Source organism: Ailuropoda melanoleuca, chromosome 8 (assembly GCF_002007445.2).
Source record: "Ailuropoda melanoleuca isolate Jingjing chromosome 8, ASM200744v2, whole genome shotgun sequence".
NCBI classification, from domain to species: Eukaryota; Metazoa; Chordata; class Mammalia; order Carnivora; family Ursidae; genus Ailuropoda; species Ailuropoda melanoleuca.
The window spans coordinates 75,359,056-75,385,052 of NC_048225.1; the positions used below are offsets into that span (position 1 = coordinate 75,359,056).

The window sequence follows — 25,997 nt, forward strand, 5'->3', positions numbered from 1 at the left end:
TGAAAACAGGCATCCTTGCCTTGTTCCTGATCTTAGAAGAAAAACTTTTGGTCTTCCACAGGTGAGTATTATATTTGCTATTGGTTTTTCATATATGGCTTTTATCATGTGGAGATAGTTTCCTTTTGTTCCTATGTTTTTGAGTGCTTTTGTCATGAAAGTGTGTGGAATTTTGTCAAGTATTTTTTTCTGCATCAACTGAGATGATCATATGTTTTCTTTCCTTCATTTTTTTTGATGTGATCTATTACACTGATCAATTTGCATGTGTTGCACCATACTTGCATTTTGGGAATAAATCCCACTTAATCATGGAGTACAATCCTTTTAATATGCTGCTGAATTCTGTTTGCTAGTATTTTATTGAGGATTTTTGCATCGATGTTCATAAAAGATACTGTTCTGTAGTTTTCTTTTTTTGTAGTGTCTTTGTCTGGCTTTGGTATCAGGGTAATTCTGACCTCATAGAATGAGCTATGAAGTGTTCCCTCCTCTTCAGGTTTTTGGGAAAGTTGGAGAAGGATTGGGTTTGTTCTTTAAGTGTTTGATAGAATTCACCAGTGAAGCCATCAAGTCCTAGGCTTTTCTTTGTCAGGACATTTTCAATTTCTGATTCAACCTCTTTACCAGTTATTAATCTATTTAGATTGTCTATTTCTTTGTGATTTAGTCTTGGTAGCCTTTTTGTTTCTGGGAATGTGTCCATTTCATCTAGGTTATCCAATTTTTTTCGACACAATTGTTCCTAGTACTATCTTACAGTTTTTCTTATTTCAGTAGAATATATAGTAATGCCTCAGTTTCATTTCTGATTTTAGTAATTTGATTCTTCTCTCTTCTTGTCTTTCTTTTCCTCTCTTAGTCGATCTAGCTAAATGTCTGTCAATTTTGTTGATCTTCTCAAAGAACCAACTTTTGTTTTCATTGATTTTCTCTATTGTTTATTATTCTCTTATTTCTTATATATTTCATTTATCTCTGCTCTAATCTTTATTGTTTCCTTCCTTCTGCTGGCTGGGTTTAGTTTGTTCTTCTCTTTTCTACTCTCTTAAGTTATAAAGTGAGGTTGTTGATTTGAGATCTTTCTTATTTTTTAATGTGAGCATCTAAGGCTATAAATTTCCCCCTTAATGCCACTTTGTTGTGTCTCTTAAGTTTTGGTATGTTGTTTTTATTTTCATTTGCCTCTAAGTATTTTCTAATTTCCCTTGTGATTTCTTCTTTGAGCCATTGGTTGTTTAAAATGTGTTGATTTCCATAATTTTGTGAATTTTTCAGTTTTATTTATGTTATTGATTTCTAATTCACCCTATTGTGGTTAGAGAAAATATTTTGTATCATATCTATCTTCTTAAATCTGTTGAAACTTAATGTATGCCTAACATATATTCTATTCTGGAAAATGTCCCATGTACACTTGGGAAGAGCATTTATGCTCTTTTCATTGGATGGAGTGTTTTATACATGTCTGTTAGGTCTAGGTGGCTTACTGTGTTGTTTAAGAGATATGGTCTTAAGAAAAAATATTCTTTTGAAACAAATAATAGAAAGTTAAAATTGAAGGAGTAAGAGATACCACAGTTGATATATACATTGTTCTTACAGGAGTAGCCATAATTAAGGGAACTTGGACTTCCAGAAACGGCTCAGGGAAGTGACTGCAGGGCCCATATCACGTAGATGGGTGAATGGTGCCAACAGTTTAAGTATAATTGCAAGTCCAATCTAAAGTTTTTTCAGCAACTTCATATCTATAATAGAATTGCAACTGATAAAGATAAAATCTCAGGTTTCAGACACTAGAATATTATACTTAATGATCACTTTATTTCAGTATCATACTTTGCCTGGGTGAATCCTCCTATTGTCCTATAACAACTGTTATCTAACTTCTGTTTGAATACTTACAGTGATAGGGAATTCACTACTTTACAAAACAGTCTATTCCATATTTATAAACCGTTATTAGCTGGAAATTCTTCCTTATATTGAAACAAATTCACCTTTTCTGTAATATTCACATAGTTGGTCCTAGATAGACTTTTATGTCCACCCAAAATAAACTTATATAAACATTTCCATATAACAGCCTTTTGAAGACAGTTATCATGTACATATATCCTCTAGGCTAAACATCAAGTTTCTTCAGTGGCTCCTTATGTGACAAGGTTTTATGCTCATTTTATCATCCTAGTTATTCTTAAACTTCCTAGTAGCCAAGCCAAGCCTGTTCCCATATCCAAAACGAGGATGGATGATAATACCTATGATCCTTTTTTTTTTAATTCATTTATTTATTTTTTTTATATTATGTTAATCACCATATAGTACATCCCCGGATTCCTATGTAAAGTTCGATGCTTCATTAGTTGCGTATAACACCCAGTGCACCATGCAATACGTGCCCTCCTTACTACCCATCACCAGTCTATGATCCTTTTTTTTAAAAAAAGATTTTATTTTTTCCTCCTGAACACCTATCACGGCTACTCTACTTGTTTATTTTGTTTTATTAACTGCTTGTCTGACTCTCTCCATCAGAAAGCAAGCTCCATGAGGGCAGGGAGTATTATCTCTTTTTGTTCATTGCTGTGTCTGTAGCATTTAGAAAACGTCTGATACCTAGGATATGTTCAATAAATATTTGTTGAATGAATTTATGTTAAAAAAAAATCTCAGGGTCCTTAGATCCACTGGTCTTGTTGAAGAACAGAGTCCTTTATCTTCACCATTTAGACAATATCCAAGGTACAAAAAGGTTTTCCAGCCCCTTGATTTAGGCTTCTTAATTAATGTTAGTGCTAATAACTGAGATTGTAAGCAAAAGGAAGTTATCCAAAATTTTTAAAAAGTTTTAATTATGAAAAATAAGTTAGTCATTTGGCACTCTTAAGTGTCATTCCGTTTTTGTTCAAGTGTGTATATGTGTATATACAAATATCTGGAAAGATATACCAAAATGTCCATATTGGTTATAATTATCTCTGTACAGTGGGGTTGGGGATAATTTTAACTTCTTTATATTTATTCATATTTGCAGCTTTGTTGATGAAAAACGTTGGTCACATCCGTTATAAAAAGGTTTTTTATACTATGTGTAGGATGTGTGTGAGTGTATAATGTTTTTACTGTAAAGATCATTACCCCGGACCTCAGAATATAAGCCTCTTGCTTATTTTCAGAACTTCTAAGCAAGGCCCGGGAGTTTCAGGTTGCAAAATGCTGAAGGAGTGGAAGCTCCTCCCATTTCTCACAGCCTCCTCCAACGTTTAAAGCTCTTCTGACTGCTTCCTAGCCCACACCCAACAGAGAAAACTATTTTGTCAAAGTGACAGCGCGAAAAGGCAAAAGGAAGGTAAGGATAATAGCCGGGGATAGTAGCTGAAAAGGAAAAGCTCAGCACTCCAAAAAATGCAATGAGATTTGGCTCATTTGACACTATGTTATTAAATGGTTTGGCATTGTTAAATGGGCTGGTTTGAAATGCTAAACCAAGACAACATAAACAAAGTCTGCAGCCAAGTCCAAGACAACAACTTGGCCTCTTCCAAGGAAAGGGGTGAGGAGTCTGTGACTTGTCTAGCAAGGTGTTTTATTAAGTTAGTGCTGCTTCTCATATTGCCACTGCTACGGTGTTTCAAGCTGGTTACTGACCACACCGTGAGGGCTTTCTTGCCTCTTGTCCCAGCGAAGCAGTATTGATTGGTCGACTCCTTGACAGAAGACCATGGCAAAGAAGGTGGCAGTGATCGGAGCTGGGGTCAGTGGCCTGGTTTCTCTGAAGTGCTGTGTGGATGAGGGACTGGAGCCCACTTGCTTTGAGCGGACGGAAGATATTGGAGGGCTGTGGAGGTTCAAAGTAAGTAAGATCTTCCTGTTTCTTGAACAGATTGTGCCTACAGATGGGCCCTACTGGGGGATTTCTTAAGCAACTTTGATCAGACTTATTTCATGCAGCCTTACAGGAACTAAAGAAATAGGCTGTCATCTCTCCCGGATCATTACTATCCTAACCCAGATCGCCAATCCAGGCATGCAAAGGACTTTTTTTATGGATCCTGCAAGTGTCTTGTAGCCCACATTCTTGTGATTCTCAAAGCAAAATACTAATATTGGAGAGCACATTACAAAGCAGAAGTGACAGGAATTCTTTTCAAGATGCCACTTCTATTCCGATCACTGAGCAGATGCTTTTTCAGGAGTGTATTTTTATTACTACTGACTTCATTTTTCTTTGACAAATAAACCATGTTTGTTTGCTTAGCTTTATTGATGACCCTCTAGGGTAACTGCTGGGAAACTCTTTAAAGATATTATTGGGGTGCCTGTGTGCAGTCTGTTGTGTCCAGCTCTGTTTCAGCTCGGGTTGTGATCTCGGGGTTCTGAGATGAAGCCCCATGTCGGGCTCCACACTCAGTGTGGGGTCTGCTTGAGATTCTCTCTTCCTCTGCCCTTCCTGCTTGTGCTCTCTCTCAGATAAATAAATAAATCATTAAGAAAAATAAAATAAAAAGATATTATTAGATACATTCATTCAATTCATTCTGTTAGCCAAATTTAAATATTGATAATGCTATCCATTCATCGGATTTTGCATAAAAATTAGAAAGATGGGTAGATAGACAGCTGTATAGATTCACATTTATTCTTTCCCACAGTCTTTTAAGTACAAGCTTGCCACTCTTTCAATGTGAGGTCTTGGGCAAACTTATATACATCCCTGTGTCTTAGTCTTCTAAGTGTAACCGGGAAAATAATAGAACGGTATAATTATTTCACAGCGCTGTTTTGAAAATTAAGGGAGATAGTTCATGTAGAAAACTTAGAGTGCAATAAATGTTAGTTACAATAACCATATTTGTATTTTATAGACAAGCAAACAGAAACTGAGGGAAGTTAAGTAACTTGATCATGGTCACACAACTAGAGGAATTGGCATTCAAACCCAGGTCTCTGTGACTTCTAAACAGCTAACCTCCTACTGATAACCATACTCAACTTGCATTTTTGCTCAAAAAGTTTAAACGAAAGTTCCAGCCCATGGGGCACCTGGGTGGCACAGCGGTTAAGCGTCTGCCTTCAGCTCAGGATGTGATCCCGGTGTTATGGGATCGAGCCCCACCTCAGGCTCCTCCGATGGGAGCCTGCTTCTTCCTCTCCCACTCCCCCACTCCCCTTGCTTGTGTTCTCTCTCGCTGGCTGTCTCTATCTCTGTCGAATAAATAAATAAAATCTTTAAAAAAAAAAAAAAAGAAAGAAAGTTCCAGCCCAGATCTCCAGAGCTATAACTTTAGGACTGTGTATCAGATTCATCTAAGTGAGGGATCGAACCAGGGAGAACACTCTAGACAGAAGCAAAAGGTTTGAATATGTTAAAAGCAGACTCTGACATCAGCAGAGACCATCCAAAGGGCTCTGCCTACAAGCCGACCAATTAGGGGGAAGGACATGTGCTTTGCGAGTTTAAACTGAATTTCATGCCAAAACAGATTTTTTAAACCTTAGGTTTCTCAAAGGTATATGACCATAAGACACACCCAGAGGGTTTTTTAAAGATACTTAACACCAAATAAATTAATTAATTAAAAAAAAATACTTAACACCAGACCAGACCTACTGAATCAAAATCTTCTGAGGAGAGGAATCTATTTTTAACAGGAGTCCCAAATGAATCCTACGATAAGTTTGGCAAACAGATTGCACAAAGACTGAATAAAAAATCTATTCACTCAACTACACAAACACAGTCAGAACTAATGATGGAGATGTTGATCCTTATACAGGACAGGTAACTTGCAGAGAAGAAACTGGAAAAACAGCTTGAATCACATTCATTGCTTACTAACAGCTGATCATTAGAAACATTGTAGCTTTTCCTGAGAGGATGATATAATGAGGTGGTCATCCCTGTCTTAACCAAAGATGTATTCTTTGTTGTTGTTCACTCTAGGTTCACAGACAGACTCCATTGGGGTTATTTCCCCCCAGGTAGATTGTTTAACCTAAGGAAGAAATGTGAAGTTATAACAAATTAATATTGAATAATAAATTTGTCACTGTTTTATTACCTGATTTGGGACTTAATATCAAAAAGCCAAATGTCCCTTACTTGATTATCATCAATTTGGCAACAGAAGAGGTGAGAGTTATGTTGAATGATCTGTTAAAAATATGATTTGATGAATTCCAGGAAGATTTCTTTCTACCCCGAAATATTTTTCCTACAATCCTACTCCCAGTTCCCAGTGTCTAATATTTCAGAATTAGAGACATCTTACTATGGGTTAGAAAAGAGAAGTTAGATTACAATTTGAATTAATTAAATCTTACTAGATATAAAATGCTTAAGCATATAATTTCCTGAAACCTGTAAGAGCATCACATTTCAAACCTCTCAAAACTATATATAATAAACATACAATTTTCTCAACCCAAACAAGACAAATAATCTCCCTGTGATGTGGAACATACAGGATGCAAAATTTCGCAGGTGGCCAGTGGAGCCATGTGAAGGTCTTGATTACCAACAGACTGGGTTGCCAAAGGGAGGAGGTCCTGAAAAGGCCGCTGGGAGCCACCATGCCCACTCCCCCTGGGAAGCTTTGCCTCTTCACTACTCTACCATCCAGAATCAATTTTGAAAATAGGTCATCCTTTAATGTCTATATTTACACACAACCTTTAAGGTCACTTAACATATTTAGTGCTGACAAGTTAAAACAAAATTTCAAAATCCTTGCCCCATGCCCAGCTCCGAGTGCTGAGTTCTTCCAAAAGGTTCTCAGCAGCACCTAGTGGCAGCTTTGGAACATGGGCAGGTGGGTAATTAACATATTTTTAGCATTTTTCCAGCAATGGAAAAATACTTGCCATGCATCATCTTATTTCTTCTTCACAATACTCCTAAAAAGTAGTGTCGGGGAGCAAGAACTCTGCCCCTCAAAAGTCCTTCCAGCTGGACTAAGAGTCAAATTGACCCAAGATAGACTAACAGGAGAAAATCAAATTTAGTATGTGTACGCACAGGGAATCCACATAGACATGTGAATTCCAAAGACAGGCAAAATGAGGTATGTGTGTCATTCTGAACTAAGGAGAAGGGGGTATGGTTATGGGACTTCAGAGGGAAGGAATGCACTTCACAGGGCCATAAGAAGAGGAGACGCTTGGTAATTAGATACTTGCCCTACCATTCAGATGGGTCAGTCCGACAAAATTCATCTCTGTTAATAACACTTACTCTGGGAAATACCCCCAATTTAGATTCTTCTGTGTGGTTGAGGGAATACAAAAGTTTCTCTTGAGCCCATAGGGTCTCAAGTGCTTCAGCTCAAAATAATCCACATGCCAAAGTGGCATGTTGGTGAGGAGGGGCCTGTCCTGAACCTTCAGTAGTTATGGTCATCCTCATGGACACATGAAGAGGAAGCTGAGATTTGGAATGAACTTGTCGGGGGGAACACAGGTGGAGGAAAAGCACAAAAATGAAGGTCTGTATGATTCCTGAGCCCGCGTAGTGGATCATCTCACTGAGGTGCTAAGAGAGGAAGGCGTGATCTTCCTTTAGCCACTAAGCTTCTCTGCCTTTTTCATTGTTCCTGCCACCTGGGTTCACAGGAAAGTTACCGATATGCACTGATTTTTTGTTTGATTTTTACATCTGGATATAAATATATCTCTTCCTAGCTACATTTAGTCAATTATTTTAATTAATCTTCCTATAATAGTCTCTAAATGTCTCTCCATCTTGGTTTCCTTCCTTTAGATTCAATCTGAAATTTCACTTTCTCTCTTAAAATGTGACTCCCACAAGATCCAATATTCCAAACCAATTTATTTTTATAATATACGTATTTTTCAGAACCAAAGAGGTTCTTGGCATTGCTTCAGATAATGGGGAATGAATCAGACACAATTACTGCCCTCAAAGAATTTATAATCAATTGGTCTAACAATTGCCCGCTAGGACTTATGCTTCACTTGGCCTAGATGGTCAAACTTTACAAAAACAAATTTAATGTTGCATTAGCTTTTTCTTGGGGCGCCTGGGTGGCACAGCAGTTAAGTGTCTGCCTTCCACTCAGGGCGTGTGTTATGGGGATCGAGCCCTACATCAGGCTTTTCCGCTAGGAGCCTGNCGCTATGAGCCTGCTTCTTCCTCTCCCACTCCCCCTGCTTGTGTTCCCTCTCTCGCTGGCTGTCTCTATCTCTGTCAAATAAATAAATAAAATCTTTTAAAAAATAAATAAATAAAGTGTATTCTTACACTAAAGCAAGCTAGAGAAAAGAACTGTTATTAGAAAATCCTAAGTACTGTAAAACACCCAGGTATAAGTGGACCCACGCAGTTCAAAACCATCTTGTTCAAGGGTCAACTGTATTTCCAAGTTTGAGAATTTGGTTGGATTGGAAAGTCAGACACTTAGTCTTACCAAGGACATTGTATTTGACCTTGTTGAAACATCCAGAATTAGTTTGCATATCAGTATGACTCTAGTATTACGCAATTGCAATCTCCTCCCTTACACATTCCTTCTATCTCTCTTTTCATTCATTCATCACTCATCCACTCATTCTGCCTACCATAGGCCACGAGTCAAATGCGTTTGTGAAAATGAACAGGAGCTATGCATTTAACTTTACTAGTCCAGAATCAAGGCTCAGATGATACAGTTGTTACAGTTTCAGGAGAATCCTTATAAACAAAGACTTATTTAGCACGTATTCTACGTACCGCTCTTAAATGACATCATCTGAGCACAAACACTGTTTTAGCTATGGTAACTCATATTGGTACTAAAAATCCTGAACTTCGGACACAGTGGGATCCAATGCATATAAAAAGCTTTGCTGATAGAAGAGGGGGAGATCCCACAGTTTACTCTTTTTTAAGTCTTTGAGATGAGGCTCAGCAAGCTTTCTAGGTGATTAGAGTTCAGTGTGATGTTACCTGTTTAAGTGTTTAAATGCTAAGGGAGTTTGCGTTAGAATTTGAAGGGGTTTCCCTCTCTTACACAAGGATACAATGACCCTGAACTCTGGATAAATAAATCATGGTATTCTAATTGTCAAACACAAGGCTCAAATTGCTCAGAAGCATTTATTGAGGACTATTTGGGTGACGTTATTTAAATTTTCTTATGCAAGCCTCTTTGATAACCTGCTGATTTCAGAGACTTTGAATCACCATACTTGGCTGTTATGTAATTTAACATAAATAATATTATCTGTATGCAGAGCGCTTAGAGGAAACTATAAACTCAACTATATTATGAGCTACCTCCAGTTTTACCAAAGCATACTCGCCAACATTTATAATCAAGTTTAACATTTGATTGGTACTAATGCTGTTCACTTTTATCACTTGAGGAAGGTTGATTTGCATAAAGCATAAAATGAAGGTGGGGCATTCAAATTAAGATGTGAGAACTACCTGCCCCCAGAAGTATTCTTTTTTTTTTTTTTTTGTAAGATTTTATTTATTTACTTGAGAGGGAAAGAGACAGAGCATGAGCAGGGGGGAGGAGGCAGAAGGAGAAGCAGACTCCCCGCTGAGCAGGAGCCCCCCCCCCAAGCAGGGCTCCATCCCAGGATCCTGAGATCATGACTGAAGGCAGCCGCTTAACTGACTGAGCGAACAAGGCACCCCAGAAGTATTCATTTTAATTGAAATTCTCCATTATGTTTTCTGACCAGTGTCCCAAAGTTTATTGGTTCCTGATGGAAGCTGGGTATAGCCTCCCCAGGGGGATTTTCAGAATGGGCGTAATTGTCACAAAGCCTGGCATTACATAGGTAGAGACCTGGGACGCTAAACACCCTGCAATGTGCCAAAAGGAGGATTGTCCCCACTCCCAATCCCACCAATGGTGATAGTCCCTCCAGTGAGCAACACTGGAGGGCCCCAGCTGGGCCCTGTCTCATGGGATGATGGAGCACACATGCTATACCCCATCACCCAAGCACTGCCGTCACTCTGCAACAGTGAAAGAGGATCACATCTCCCAAAGGTTAGATTTGGAAGAAGTGTAAAACACTAAGGGACTGTTTTAAATGCAACATGATTATCACTCTTTTTTATTTGATTCTTCAGGAAAATGTTGAAGATGGCCGAGCGAGTATCTATCAGTCTGTCATCACCAACACCAGCAAAGAAATGTCTTGTTTCAGTGACTTCCCAATGCCTGAAGACTTTCCAAACTTCCTGCACAATTCTAAGCTCCTGGAATATTTCAGGATTTTTGCCAGAAAGTTCGATCTTCTAAAATATATTCAGTTCCAGGTATTGTATTTTGGGGAGAATGGTTTTCTCTACGTGGGCTCAGCTCACATTTAAATGGAGAAGTTACTCTGGTAATGAAAGAAATTGTGAATAAAACAAAGTATTCCAATCCAATTCTTTCCTGGAAGAGAAGAGCATGATAGAAGACCTAAAAGATAGTGATGTTACAGTTTACATACACATTAGCAGGAGAGGAAAATCGCCTGTTAAAACGAAGGGTTTGAATAATGATGCTATTGATGATGAAACTGCAATTAAGCTAATATCTATAACCACTGCAGACTCCTAGCCTCATTTCCCTTGAAAGGACAGAAGAAAAAAATCAAACTACTATTTCATTTTCTGATCATCTCTGTAGAAATGGAATTTCTAAGAGAAAAAAAATGTACTTAATAAGCTCACAGTTCTCCATTCATTTCATAAGTCTATAGAAACTATTTTTGGTATGGAGGGGGCCTGGTGCACTCCTAGCAACATAAGGAGATATAGATCATTTTGAAATTCAATTAGAACTACCTTTCCTATGCTCCCTCAAAAACAAATAATCAACAAGAAGAAAACAATATTCTCACTAAACATGCTGAATTTTTATCAATAACCTACACCCTAAAAACTAGTAACTGTGCTTAGTTAATAAAACTAAATTATATCTCTGAATAAATAACTGTTAGTGAGATAAATTTATTTTCTTTTTTTAATTTCAGCTTAGTTCAGGGGTAGAATTTAGTGATTCATCAGTTGCATGTAACACCCAGTGCTCATTGNTAATAAAACTAAATTATATCTCTGAATAAATAACTGTTAGTGAGATAAATTTATTTTCTTTTTTTAATTTCAACTTAGTTCAGGGGTAGAATTTAGTGATTCATCAGTTGCATGTAACACCCAGTGCTCATTGCATCAAGTGCCCTCCTTAATTCCCATCACCCTATTACCCCATATCCCTACCCACCTTCCCTCCAGTAACCTTCAGTTTGTTGCCTGGTTAAGAGTCTCTTACGGTTTGCCTCCCACTCTGTTTTTATCTTATTTTATTTTTCCTTCCCTCCCTCAATGTTCATCTGTTTTGTTTCTTAAATTCCACATATGAGTGAAATTATATGGTATTTGTCTTTCTCGGACTGATTTATTTCACTTAGCATAATACCCTCTAGTTCCATCCATGTCAGTGCAAAAGGCAAGATTTCATTCTTTTGATGGCTGAGTAATATTCCATTATATGTACATAACTACATCTTCTTTATCCATTCATCTGTCAATGGACATCTGGGCTCTTTCCACAGTTTGGGTATTGTGGACACTGATGCTATAAACATTGAGGTGCATGTGTTCGTTCAAATCACTATGTTTGTATCCCTTGGGTAAATACCTAGTAGTGCAATTGCTGGGTCATATAGGAAGTTCTATTTTTAACTTTTGAGGAAACTCCATACTGTTTTCCAGAGTGGCTGCACCAGCTTGCATTCCCACCAACAGTGTAAGAGGATTCCCCTTTCTCCACATCCTCACCAACATCTGTTGTTTCCTGAGTTGTTAATTTCAGCCATTCTGACCCCTGTGAGGTGGTATCTCACTGTGGTTTTGATTTTTATTTCCCTGTTGATGAGTGATGTTGAGAATATTTTCATGTGTCTATTGGTCATTTGTGTGTCTTCTTGGAAGAATGTCTGTTCATGTCTTCTGCCCATTTCTTGACTGGAGTTTTTGGGTTTTGGGTGTTGAGTTTGATAAGTTCTTTATAGATTTTGGATACTAGCCCTTTATGTTATTTGCAAATATCTTCTCCCATTCTATTGGTCACCTTTTAGTTTTGTTGATTATTTCCTTTGCTGTACAAAAGCTTTTTACTCTGATGAAGTCCTAATAGTTCATTTTTGCTTTTGTTTCCTTTGCCTCTGGAGACATGTCTAGCAAGAAATTGCTGTGGCCAAGATTAAAGATATTATTGCCTGTGTTCTCCTCTAAGATTTTGATGGATTCCTGTCTCACATGTAGCTCATTCAGTGAACTATTTTTTTTGTAACACTTCTCATTTTCTCAGTAATTTCAGTTTTATTCCAGGTTTGTATTATATTAATTTACAATAGCTGATTGTGCTGGAAGTCTATATTTGTAAATGCCATTAAAATGTATCTATTGTACTACATTAGAAAACTATTACCCATTTCCTGGTGGATCCATCCTATGAATAACTAATTTTTTTATACCAGAAGCTTTTATAGGTCGTTGTCCGTTTGACTATGAATTTATTTAACAGCTATATTGCCCTTTTATGGTATGTACTTTTTATTATCTGTTCTTTGAAAGATCGGGTTAAAGTTGCAAGACAGCTATTTCTCTTATTTATTGTATTACTGCTGTTGGGTTTCCTGGAGGTTAGAGAGGGGTTAGGTACACATTTCCATTATTGGTCTCTGAGTTGGTATAAGTCATAAGATGTTAGGCTGTGAAAGGCTCTGTTGCATTTCTAATAAACTCCTAAGTGAATACTGAAGATGTTGGTTCTCAAACCACATTTTGAATAGCAATAATCCATAGTACTTTAGCTAATCTACTACCCTAAACTGCAAATCTGAAATCTTTAATCTCAGCCAAAAATGCCCAGACATTTTATAGTCCTCTGCAAGCTTTATGCTAATAGTCTCTCTATAGTTTTTAATTGAAACAGCTTCAAAAATTGTCAACCCAGCATTTTTTTAAATATCTGAAAATTGAAAAGCATGTATATGGAACTCAAATACTTATAAGCAAGAGAAGTGAGAAAAACTTTGCTTCCACTTGACATTGTCTCTTAAATATCAAAGACGTAAAACCTTTATGGACGCTTTTAAAAAATTCATAGACTTCCAGACAATGAGCTACATAAAAAAATTAGTGAACATAAATTATTTCATCCAAATGAGATCATGAACTATATTGCTAACATGGTATATACTCTGTTTGAAACATAATAATATGAACAACTATCATTCACAGGATGCTGACAATGTGCCAGACATGATGCAAAGTGCTTCCCATGAAATATCTTCTCCAATAGAGGCTGCACAGAATTGGACACATAAAAGACTCTTAATAAATACTGTGCGATCATTTAAATGATGGACATGTATTCTATATCTTGCCCAGACTTTGTGTTTCTTTTATGTCTGTCTCTCAAGTCCTTATTCAGCCCTTAAGAGACTGGTTCTCGTGGCTGAGTCTTGCACCAAGTATCATATCCTTGGTAGCTCCCTGCCCGAGAAGAATGAGAAGGGGACACTTAGCAATCTTTGCTTTAAGTGGTTTGAACTGGATTCAAATGGAACCTAAATGGATTCACACATTGTGCTATACCCATTCCCACTCCCAGGGTGCTGTGTGAAGCCTCTGTTATGCCAGAGTAATGTTCAATGATGCCTTCTCTATTTATTCAAGACAACTGTCCTCAGTGTGAAAAAACACTTGGATTTCTCATCCTCTGGCCAATGGGAGGTTGTTACCGAGAGCAACAGCAAGAAGCAAAGTGCTGTCTTTGATGCAGTTATGGTTTGCAGTGGCCATCACATCCTCCCTCACATCCCAGTGGAGTCATTTCCAGGTGAGGCCTGCAGGGATTCCCAGCTTTTCAGAGAGGGTGTCGTTGGGGAGGAAAAATTTTTCCTTACCTTTCAACATTCTTTGGGCTTAGTTTAAGAGTTAAATTGACATGAGACAGATTAATAGGAAAAAAATAAAATGCAATTATGCATATAGAGACTCCATAAGAATATGAGGTCCACAGGCAGTCGGGCAATTGTGGCTTATGTACCATTCTGAGCTAAAGAGAAGGATGTGGGAGCTGGGGACCATAAAGGAAAGGACAATTCACAGGAAAATGAAAAAGGACAAATGTTTGGTAAACTGTTTGCTGCTCAGAAACAGTGGGACACAGAGAGGAATGTCTTGACAGACACCTCACCTAGTTCATATTATACTATAATTATCTATGGTGACAGCTCCCTTCCGGGAGCAGGTCCTCTATCCAAATTCTTTTAGGCAGTTGGGGAGGGAAGTCAAAGGTTTTTCTAAGCCTTCTGTTTCTTAAAAATTATTAGCCTAAAATAATCCACATGCCAAGGAGACACATTGTGAGGTGACAGATTTTGCTCCCCTACAGTGTCCAGGTATTTTATAGGGAGGTTGGATTGACAGGCAGAATTAGCTACTGCCATACTGGGCATAATATTAAGATCTGAATAGAGCTAGAAAGATGAAAGCCTTCACATACCATCTTTGTTGCTATTGGCCTCTTTGGGTCTTCATGACACAAGGACTTTAGCAACTTCCTCCAAAGTCACTAAATCTTCCCCAGAATTTCAGAGAATTTTCACCCAAATTGGTTCTCTGTTGGAGAGGCCCTTAGAGCCATGTGCCTACCTTGGCCTTTATCTATCCTGCCAAACACTGTGACTTTTTTATGTCTTGTCCTTGGTGACTTTTCCTCAGAGCCATGCCTTCAGACAGGGTTATTAAGGAGATTCTCTGGAAACAAGTGCTCCTATAGGACAGTGATGGGCACAAAGAGAGTGAAGGAGAAGAGTACGGACAATGGAACCCCACAGCCATCTGTCCTGGTACCTCCCAGGTCCTTCCCTCAGAGAGCGTACTTCCTTCTGAAGGCCCTCAGGGAAACATCTAATACAGTGGTTCCTAGTCCAGGCTTCACATTCAAACCATCTGTGGAACTTCTAACATCCTTATGACCTCCAAAGTTCAATTAGTATAGGGTAGGCTTAGATCAATTAAGGATTACTTAAGTGCTTTTAATATGCAGCCAGGCAAGGGGCACCTGGGTGGCACAGTTGGTTAAGCCTCTGACTCTTGGTTTCAGCTCAGGTCACGATCTCAGGGTCATGAGTTCAAGCCCCATCCTCACCCCCTGCTCCCCACTGGGGCTCCATGCTCAGTGCAGAGCCTGCTTGAGAATTTTGCTCCCTTTGCCTCTGCCCCTCCCCCAAGCACCACACCCACTCAGGCTTTCTCTCAAATAAATAGATCTTTTTAAAAAAAAAAAATATGCAGCCAAGTGTGAGATCTTCTACCCTAAAGCATTGATTCTCAAAAGAATCACCTGAAGGGTTTTTAAAGATTTTCTTTATTTATTTGACAAAGAGACACAGCGAGAGAGGGAACACAAGCAAAGGAGTGTGAGAGGAAGAAGCAGGCTTCCCGCCAAGCAGGGAGCCCGATGTGGGGCTCAATCCCAGGACCCTGGGATCATGACCTGAGCCAAAGGCAGACACTTTAAGGCTAAGTCACCCAGGCACCCCTGAAGGGCTTTTAAAAACAATTTGCAAGGCTCCACCTCTGGCATTTCCAACTCAGTAGATAATAGCATCATTAAGGGGAGGCTTTGCATTTCCAACAAGTTCCCAGGTTCCAGCTAATAATGTTAGTCAAAGGACCACACTTTGAGAACTAATGATCTAAAGGTTCTTTCAAGAAACCCACCATCCAAGATAAGTATTTAACAAAGTCATATTTTCCTGGGAAAGATAGAGAGCCTTGTCTTCAAAATGGCTTATCCAGTAAGTTACTGACTTATACTGCAATGTGGAAACCATTCTTCAATTTCTATGTGCCTGGTTTTTAGTTTATTTTAGTTTTTGTTTGCTTTTGCAAAATAAGAATGATAAATATTATCCTAATTATTACACAAACACAATAATAGCACTTCATAATATGTTCAAAGACATATTTATGAACATATTAAAAGAATACATTTGCTATGTGATATTAAAGTATTACTATACAGTCCAAAATAAGATAAAGGGTAGTCAGAAGTCAGCATCTGACTCTACTCTATTCATCAAAACCATTTGTTTATTCTCTAATGAATGTATAAGCTGCAGCCTCTGAAATCAACTCTTTTGGTCCTGTTCCATATGCATAAGCTAACATCTCTCATATACTTTATGCTTTGAGTTTGCCAATCGGCCTTGCCATTGTAACTCCTCTAAGAAGTGAGGAGGCAAAACAAATAATTGACTCCAGAAAAGAAAATCTGACAGTGCACTTTTATTGAATTTGACATAATTCATGGACATGTCTCTTCTTCCCCCTGAAGGTATCGAGAGGTTCAAAGGCCAGTATTTCCATAGCCGCCAATACAAGCACCCAGAGGGACTTGAAGGGAAGCATATCCTGGTGATTGGACTAGGAAACTCGGCCTCAGATATTGCCGTTGAGCTGAGTGAGAAGGCTGCTCAGGTATGATGCTCTCTACTTATCTTGTACCATGGAGGAGAGAAAGGAGGAAGGGCATATTGGAAAATCCCAACCATATAACCAAAGCTCCATTAATCATTAATTGGTTGATTGGTTGGTGGGTTGGTTGGTTGGTTACTACAGTGTGGTTTCATAAAAAATCTGTAAGTCAGGAAGCCAAGGTTTACCTCCCAGCCCTGCCACTAATCATCCATGTCATGCAGACCAAGTCTTTTACTTCTCTGAGCCATGCATGTAATACATCAACTACACAGTAGATTCCTTCCAGCAGGGACAATGCTCTGATTTAAACAGCATTCCTTTTTGCTTGCCAGGTATTTATCAGCACCAGACATGGTTCCTGGGTCATGGGCCGTATCTCTGAAGATGGCTATCCCTGGGACATGGTGTTCCATACGCGGTTTAGGTCCATGCTCCGAAATGTCCTGCCACAAGTGATTCGAAAATGGATGATGGAACAGCAGATGAACCAGTGGTTCAACCATGAAAATTATGGCCTTGAGCCTCAAAACAAGTAAAGTTATTTTGCTTTTTAATGGTATACTCATTGGTAAGCAAGGTTGTCAGAGGCACCTCTTTATAAAGAGTCAAATTGCTAATGTGGTATTTCAAACTACAGCCTAACAGTATGAGTATCATAGACACCCTGGAATTTGAATTCCAGATTTGTTCTCTATACGTTTGAAAAAGTAAATACTTAAGAAGATGAAGTAGAAATATTATGAACTTTTTTATGGCTGAGTAATATTCCATTGTGTATATACACCACCTCTTTTGTATCCATCCATCTATCAATGGACAATTAGGTTGCTTCCATACTTTGACTATTGTAAATAATGCTGCAATGAACATGGGGGTGCATTTGTCTTTTCAAATACCCAGTAGTGGAACTAATGGGTCATATAATTCTATTTTTAATTTTTTGAGGAACCTGCACATTGTTTCCCACAGTGGCTGACCAATTTGCATTCCCACAAGCAGGGCATTAGGGTTCCTTTTTCTCCACATCCTCACCAACAATTGTTATTTCTTATGTTTTGGCTTTAGCCATTCTGACAGGTGTAAAATGATATCTCATTGTGCTTTTAACTTGTCTTTCCCTGATGATTAATGATGTTAAGCATCTTTTCATGTGTCTCTTGGCCATCTATAAGCTTTTCTTTTGAAAAAACATCTATTCAGGTCTTCTGCCCATTTTTAATTGTATTATTCAGTCATAAAAAGAATGAAATCTTCTCATCTGCAAAAACATGAAAGGACCTAGAGGGTATAATGCTAGGTGAAATAAGTCAGTCAGAAAAAGACAAATACCATATGATTTGACTCATGTGTGGAACTTAAAACACAAAAGAAACAAAAAAACAGACTCTTGAATACAGAGAACAAACTGGTAGATCCAGAGAGAAGATGAGTGGGGGGATAGATGTAATAGACAAAAGGAATTAAGAGTACACTTATCTTGATGAGCACTGAGAAATGCATAGAATTCTTGAATCATTATATTGTACATTTGAAATTAATATAACACTGTATGTTAATTATACATGAATAAAAAATAAATTTAAAAAAGAAAAAATATTATGAGCTAATCTAGAAAACAGAATTAGGATCATGGGAAGAATTTCTTAATGCCCAAAGCTGTCCAGTATTGGAAAAGGCTGCTTTAAGAGATCGTGGCCTTCCTTTCAGAGGGGTGTGGTGGGAAATGTGTCCCAAATTCTCCATGTGATAACTCATGCTTTGCTAATTCTGTACACCATAAGGTTTCTTCCATGAGCAGCTTTTGAGAACATACTCACCATCTCTTTGCCAAAAAATAAATCTCTACTGAGCTCAAAGTTATATATCACTGATCTTATAAACACAAGCAAACAGTATGAATGTTTATTTTTCTTTAGTTGATAATAGGCTCCTTCCCTTTAAAAAAAGTACAAAAACAGAAGAACTTTGGAATCTTTCAACAAATGCCATGTGACTGCTCAGTTCTGAGATCTGATACATGTGGCATATATTGTCTAATTTTTTTTAAAAAGCATGGTTCTCTAATCTACAAAAAGGGAAACTTGAGAAATACAACCCGACTTTATCACCCGTGCTATCACATACAGAGACTCCATGGATATTTTGGATCAACAAATATCCCCAGACTTCATTTTTTTTTTTTTTTAAAGATTTTTTTTTTTTTATTTGACAGAGATTAGAGACAGCCAGCGAGAGAGGGAACACAAGCAGGGGGAGTGGGAGAGGAAGAAGCAGGCTCATAGAGGAGGAGCCTGATGTGGGGCTCGATCCCATAACGCTAGGATCACGCCCTGAGCCGAAGGCAGACGCTTAACCGCTGTGCCACCCAGGCGCCCCCCAGACTTCATTTTATACATTAGTTTTTGTGCTGGTCTCTTAATAAAAGTTTCAAAACTAGAGGGGATTTAACAAAATTTTCCTTTCTTACTTATGATCAGATAGAGATTAAATAGACCAGCAAGATAATTAAAGGTAGATATCATAAAACAATATCGAAACATCGATGGGGTAACAATGACTCGAATATTCAGGGATTGACCATAGGCACTGGTATGTTGTTTAAGCCCTTGGGGATGCCTCCTTTTTTGAAATGTCTTTTACCCACATCACCTACAGGTTTTCTCTACTTTGTTGAGGGGAGAGATTTGTGACATGAGAATGAAGTCAAGTAGTAAGGTTTGGGGTAGGCCAACGAGTCAAGTTAGAAAGTTTTATGGATATTTGAGAAACCTTTTTATTCGAAGAACCAGCCCCATAAAATATCAATATGAGAGTTTCAAGACTCATCATTGAATATTCCTTCTAAGTGTTTTCTTCTTGGTGTTTCAGATATCTTATGAAAGAACCTGTACTAAATGACGATCTTCCAAGTCGTATACTCTACGGAGCCATCAAGGTGAAACCGAGAGTGAAAGAGCTCACAGAAACTTCTGCCATCTTTGAAGACGGAACAGTGGAGGAGAAGATTGATGTCATTGTCTTTGCAACAGGATATACTTTCTCTTTTCCATTCCTTGAAGATTCACTTATTAAAGTAGAGGATAAGATGGTCTCACTGTATAAATACATGTTCCCCCCTCAACTGGAGAAGTCCACTCTGGCGTGCATTGGTCTCATCCAGCCCCTAGGTTCCATTTTCCCAACTGTTGAACTTCAAGCTCGTTGGGCAACCAGGGTTTTCAAAGGTATGTGAGTGGGAAAGTGAGGGGCTGAGGGTTCTATACCTGATGGATTTTGCTCAATAACAGGTTTAGATAAGGAGGTTGCCAGGAAGAAGTTGGCCAACCTTAGGCAGCTCTCACGACATTAACATCTTAAAAAGTTAGTGGAGAATTTGCAAAATAACAAATACAGAGATAAAATAATAATCATAAAGATCTGTAATCATCCCTGTAAAATATTAGAAACTCCAGAGAATTTCAGTTTTCATAAAGCTAAGTACATATTATCCTTTCCTGGAATAGTGAAAGAAAAGTTGAAAAGATCTCTGGGTCCTGGTGTTGCCTATATGATGTTTGTAATTTCATCTGAATATGTACAAATCTAGAGACCCAGGGCCTCTACATTAACTCCAAATTAACTTTTATTACAGTAAGAAGTTCAACCTCACAGATCCTTACAAAGTGATAAAGTTACTGAAAGGTTTCTAAGTACCTGCATAACACTTCACATTCCTCAGGAGGCTCTTATCTCCCTGACCACAGGGTTCAATTCCACTCAACCAAAACTCACTGAATATCTAGCCTTCTGCTAGAACCTGGTGGGATAGAGAGCAATTTAAACAGATCATTTCCACATACTAAGATAAATGCTTTGGTAGAGGGATCCATGGAGTGAATGGGAAGAAGAGAAAGGGTGCTTTGCAGCATGTTGGGGTAAAGGAGGGCATGTGGTCAAGGAAAACTTGCTAGATGACTAAGTTTCTCAGGTGCAGAAAAGGGAATCACTTGAGCCTAAGCACAGAGGCATGATGAATATGGAAAATTACAAGCTTTTGACATTCCTAGAACATGACAGGTAAGGCAGAGAGGGGTGAGTGATTATTAAAGAATAAGCTTTCAGGAGAAGGGCCAGGACACACGAGCCTTGTAAGTCATACTAAAAGGCTTTCAATATAAAATGTAGATCAGTTCTTTCCCAATCTAGCCACACATAAAAATCATCTGGATCCTTAGGGACCCTGATTAAGTCTGACCTGAGGATCTAGAAACTCCATTTTAGAAAGCTCTTCAGCCAGAAAACCCAATGAAAGGTCATAAGCAAGGAATAGACATTACCAGACTTACATTTTCAATAGATTATCTCAGCATTAGTGTGGAAGATAGATTTGAAAGGAGAAAAGAATGGGGTCTTTGAGACCAGCGAGAAAGCCACTGCAAGTCTCTGCTGAAACATTATGTAGCTGAGCCAAGTGGAGAAGACAATAGAAATGTGAGAAATCATTAGGGGTAAAATCCACAGGACATAATGATCAGCTGAATGTGGAAAATTAGAGAGAAAGAGAGAGGAATCACAGATGACTTGCAGATCTCTGGCCATGGGAACTGGGTGGACAGCAGGGCTAAGAGTAGAGAGAAGACATGTGGAAGAAGATGCAAGCCTGACCAGGAGGGCTTCAATGATGGGCTCAGTTTTGGACTCATTGACTGATATGTCTGATGACTGGCTATATCCAGGGGAAACTGACCACTTCACCATGTCTGAGAACACCCGTACGCAGGGATGGAATCACAAGCACACAGTGATAACTCCTGCATCAATCGACCTTCTCTGCCCCCACTGCTCAACTTTACTCCCACAAAGTTTACTTCAACAGCCTCTCTACTGATCTTGCTAGCTTTAGACTCACTTTCCTGGAGCCCTTTTCCCAAAATTCACCAGCTAGGAGGATCTTTCTAAGAGGTAAATCTGATCTTGTTGCCACCTGCAGAAAACCCTCCCATGGCTTCCTTTCACCTTCAAAATAGAGCCCAAGCCACCTGGCATGGTTTCTGGCTCTTCAGACTCGCCTTCCTTCTCCAGCCTCTTCTTCTTACGCGCTCCACCTCAGAGTTCACACTGTAACCTGTGCTCCCCTTAAGGAGCATAAAATTCAACCCACCCAGGAGTTCAACAACACAGGGCCCTGATTGGCATGACATGGGTAAATGGCCAAGTCTAATGGAAGGAATCTACTACTAGATAAAGCAATGATATTGAATCAAACCCACTACTCAGACTAGCCTTTTATTTCTAGGCTTGTGTGCCTTGCCCTCGGAGAGGACTATGATGGCGGACATTATCAAGAGGAATGAAGAAAGAATAGATCTGTAAGAATGTTTTTTTAATTCTTTACATAAAGCAATGTTTCTCAGGGTATAGTGACCTAACTACCCACAAGAACCACCTACCTTTTCTTAAAAATGCAAATTCCTGGGTCACAACCCAGACCAACTGAATTTGAACCACAAGATGAAACTGGAAATTTGTATTTTTATGTTCTCCCTAGGTGATTCTTATGCATACTAGTTTAAGAATCAACTACATGGGGCACCGGGGTGGCTCAGTTGGTTAAGCATCTGCCTTCAGCTCAGGTCATGATCCCACATCGGGCTCCCTGCTCAGCAAGGAGTCTGCTTCTCCCTCTTTCTCGAACCCTCCCCTTGCTCCTGCTCTCTCTCACTTTCTTTCTCAAATAAATAAATAAAATCTTAAAAAAAAAAAAAGAACCAACTACATAAAGATAGAAATTTAACCAAATCAGGACATTTTTCCTGGACTTAATTTTATTTCAGTTTTGTATAATGTCCATGTTAGAGTCCTTATCTTCTCAGGCTGCCCACTCTCTGTGGTGAGAGAGGAAATGGGATGGGAGCAGCAGTAGTGACAGTGGCCAGGTGTCTCTGAAAATTAACTGGAGAATGTCCTATCAAAGTAAATTAGAAGGAGTTGGTGTGAAGTGAAAGTATTTGTATGCTTTGTGATAGGGTAAAGCGGGGTTCAACAGTGATCAAGCACCTTGGAGAGGAGACTTGGGGGCCTGACATCACATGCAGGGGTTGTCTCATGGTCAAATTCTAATTAATCTAACATTTATTGAGTACCTATTACATGCCAGCCAGAGTACCAACTACTTTAATAATTCAAAAAGCAAATATTAAGCATCCCCTCTGCGCAAGACACTGAGCTGGGCTTTCATCTGTGTTAGCTCATGACTCTGCGGCAATCCTGACTAATTTGTATTTGCCTGGAGAACTGAAGCCACTTACTAAATATCAAATAATAATCATGGTTATAAACCTTGCCACATTCCTAAAACTTCCATGAATTCGGGGCTATTGATTTTACAGCCTACTCTCAATCTGAGATCTGGGCCTTCTGCTGGGATAAGCTCATACCTTCCACCAGAGATTCACTCAAACCTCACTTACTCACTCGCTCATCCTTATTTTGTGCATCTGCCCTTTTTTACTTTCTTCATTAAGGTTTGGAAAGAGCCGGAGCCAGACACTGCAGACCAATTACATCGACTACTTGGACGAGCTCGCCTTAGAGGTAGGTGCGAAGCCAGACATCCTGATCCTCTTGTTAAAAGACCCCAAACTGGCTGTGAAGCTCTATTTCGGACCCTGCAACTCCTACCAGTACCGCCTCACTGGGCCCGGGCAGTGGAAAGGAGCCAAGAATGCCATCCTCACCCAGAAACAACGGATACTGAAGCCTTTGAAGACACGGGTACTAAAAGCTTCATCTGATTTCCCAGTTTCCTTCCTGTTGAAAATCCTAGGGCTTCTTGCTCTTGCTGTGGCCCTTTTTTTTCAGCTTCAGTGGTTCTAATCTGACAGCATAAAGCTTTTGACTTTAGTGTCAGTTCCTCTTAAAAAAAGAAAAAAAAGGAAAAATATGAAATCTAGATTCTATATTTCAGAGTTGAGAGGAACAGAGAGAGGTGGTCGTAGAGAAGAGGAGAATTAGGTCCATGTAAAACACCAAAACGGTGTCATGAAATTTCTTTGCCACTCCACCCTTCCTTCAAGTTCTTCAGACTCTCCAAAAGGACAACTAAATAGGACGACTAAATAGTGCTGCAGGCCCCACAGAAGAGGGTTGTGTGGAAAAAATAGAAATACACAGAATGACAAGCAAGCCCCATGGTTTAAAACATTGGAAAATTTCAATGGTGGGTAAATATTTAAATGCCTGCATGATGTTCTTGATAGGCTTCTTATCCGGACTGTATTCGGTAACAGAGTTCTCGAGTGTTACGTCATGCTCCATTTGCTTGGCAGGGAATCACTCAAAAATCCTGGAGGAAAAAATGAGAGGCTAGACTCAGAAAGCAATGGCGATGATCAGACAGACTCCTTGGGCCTCATGGTGAAAGCAAAACCAATAGGCACATTTCTTACATTTTGACAGAAACACCGTTGTAAAAATAAAAATAAACCTGCAGTAACAGCTATATGCACATTCAGTACTTATCATAGACCAGATATTGTGCTCAGGGCACATCGTCCATATTAACTTCATTGAAATTTCACAACAATTCTGTGAGATGGACGCGGCTATTCTACCTGTTCTACAGGTGATGAAACTGAGACTCAGAGCAGTTGGGTAACATAACCAGGACCATACAGCTGGTCTTGTCGTGGAGCCGGGATTGGAACCCAGTTTTGCTTGATTCTGGAACTATGGATCATAACCTTTCCCCAGAATATACTTACTTACAAAACCCCCATTGCTGATAAAGTGCTTGTTAACAGTTTATGTTATTTATAATCATATATATGTTGCTTTTGGAGGAACTTAACACAGATGACAGCACTCTTCTTGCAAATATGATCAATTAATTTTATTCATAATATTTGGTTTATAGTCCAACCAGATCTAAAAAGCATTCGAAGGAATTTACAATGAAAGACACCTATACAAGGATATTTAAGATAATCATTGACATTTTGCAAAAACAATCACTGTGGTACAAGTTTATGTCCCAAGTAGATGGAAAGCATTATAATGATTGAGCCTTGTATTTAGCTCTAACCTTAGAGGTAAACCAAGCAAAAAGTGAAACAATATGTAATCTCTGTCCTCTGATAAAAGGGAGCATACCAGTTGGTTAGGAGGCACATTTTCTTGGAACTGAAATCCAACAAAACGTACAAGCAATTCAATGTCAAAAGATATTGAGAAACAGAATAAACATCTGGTTTATTAATCCATTATAGCCATTCTCTCCATGAACTGTGCTTTGGGAGATAAGCTATGCCCTAAGCCCAGACCAAGGCCTATTGAAGAGGGAAAAGGTCAAAGATTAAAGATTTAGGCAAATTTCTCCTCTTACTCTTCCAAAGTCTGTGTGGACACTGATCTTCACTTCGGCCTGGATTTGTCCCTGAAGTACCCAGAGCAATGCAATGGCAATCTCTGTCAGTGGAAGCTTTATTTCTTTAAAGTCCATTGAAATGACACCAGCGTTTAAATGCGATGTATTTTTTTCATTGTTCCTATGAGTGGCTTCCCTTGAAAAAAAATTTCGGATGGTATATACACTTCTTGATTAAAAACTGATTACTTTGCCAATTATTAAAGATTGTTTGCAAAGCATTGTATTATTATTAATCATAGTAGAGTTTGTCAAGCCTGTATGGCAAGAATACTGCCTGTGGGTTAAAGAACATTTACATCNGACACCAGCGTTTAAATGCGATGTATTTTTTTCATTGTTCCTATGAGTGGCTTCCCTTGAAAAAAAATTTCGGATGGTATATACACTTCTTGATTAAAAACTGATTACTTTGCCAATTATTAAAGATTGTTCAAAGCATTGTATTATTATTAATCATAGTAGAGTTTGTCAAGCCTGTATGGCAAGAATACTGCCTGTGGGTTAAAGAACATTTTACTGGAACACAGCCACAACATACATGTATGGTCTGTGGCTGCCTGCGAGCTATAATGGCAGAGTTGAGTAGTTGAGTAGCTGCAACGGAAATAATATGACTCACAAAGCCTAAAATATTTACTCTCTGACCCTTTACAGAGAAAGTCTACCAATCCCTGGTTTGTAATATCCAAAGCATTGTTCTAATTATTTTTCATAACTTGCCTCCTTCATCATTATCACTACCCTGGGAAGTCACTATGGTCCAGTAGACTAGATCGGAAAACAAGCATCAGATTGATACTGAATCAGTGGGGAGAAGTAGCTCCATTAGGACAGAATTATTATTGAATGTATAACCTTGAAAATCTTAGGAAGAACTTGATCTCTTGAAATCTTTCCAAATATTCTGCTATCTCTTTAAAAACATAAATAGTTCATTTCCAGAGTCTGAGATTGACTAAGGAAGACTCATCCAAGTTTATTCTTCTGCCTCTATACACCCTGAAACAGGAAACTATCCCGGACAAAGCACCTGGGATAGTTGGTTCCAAACGACATCCCACAAGCTACCTGCATCCGAAT

The 25,997-nt window shown here is 38.8% G+C and overlaps 1 protein-coding gene across 4 annotated transcripts; it reads left to right on the forward strand.

Moving 5' to 3' along the window:
- Window positions 1–25,205, forward strand: FMO2 (flavin containing dimethylaniline monoxygenase 2). Of its 4 annotated transcripts, none has more exons than XM_019809211.2 (10): window positions 1–61; window positions 3,183–3,355; window positions 3,689–3,859; window positions 10,094–10,282; window positions 13,697–13,859; window positions 16,368–16,510; window positions 16,843–17,042; window positions 19,379–19,734; window positions 21,786–21,858; window positions 23,014–23,365. In XM_019809211.2, the coding sequence occupies exons 3-10, from the start codon at window positions 3,728–3,730 to the stop codon at window positions 23,363–23,365; spliced, it is 1,608 nt and encodes a 535-aa protein (XP_019664770.1). In that variant the 5' UTR covers window positions 1–61; window positions 3,183–3,355; window positions 3,689–3,727. The 4 variants fall into 4 exon arrangements, with proteins under 4 accessions (XP_019664770.1, XP_019664773.1, XP_019664772.1 ...); XM_019809214.2 differs by having other exon boundaries at window positions 3,694–3,859; XM_019809213.2 differs by having other exon boundaries at window positions 3,722–3,859.
- The last annotated feature ends 792 nt before the right edge of the window (window positions 25,206–25,997 follow it).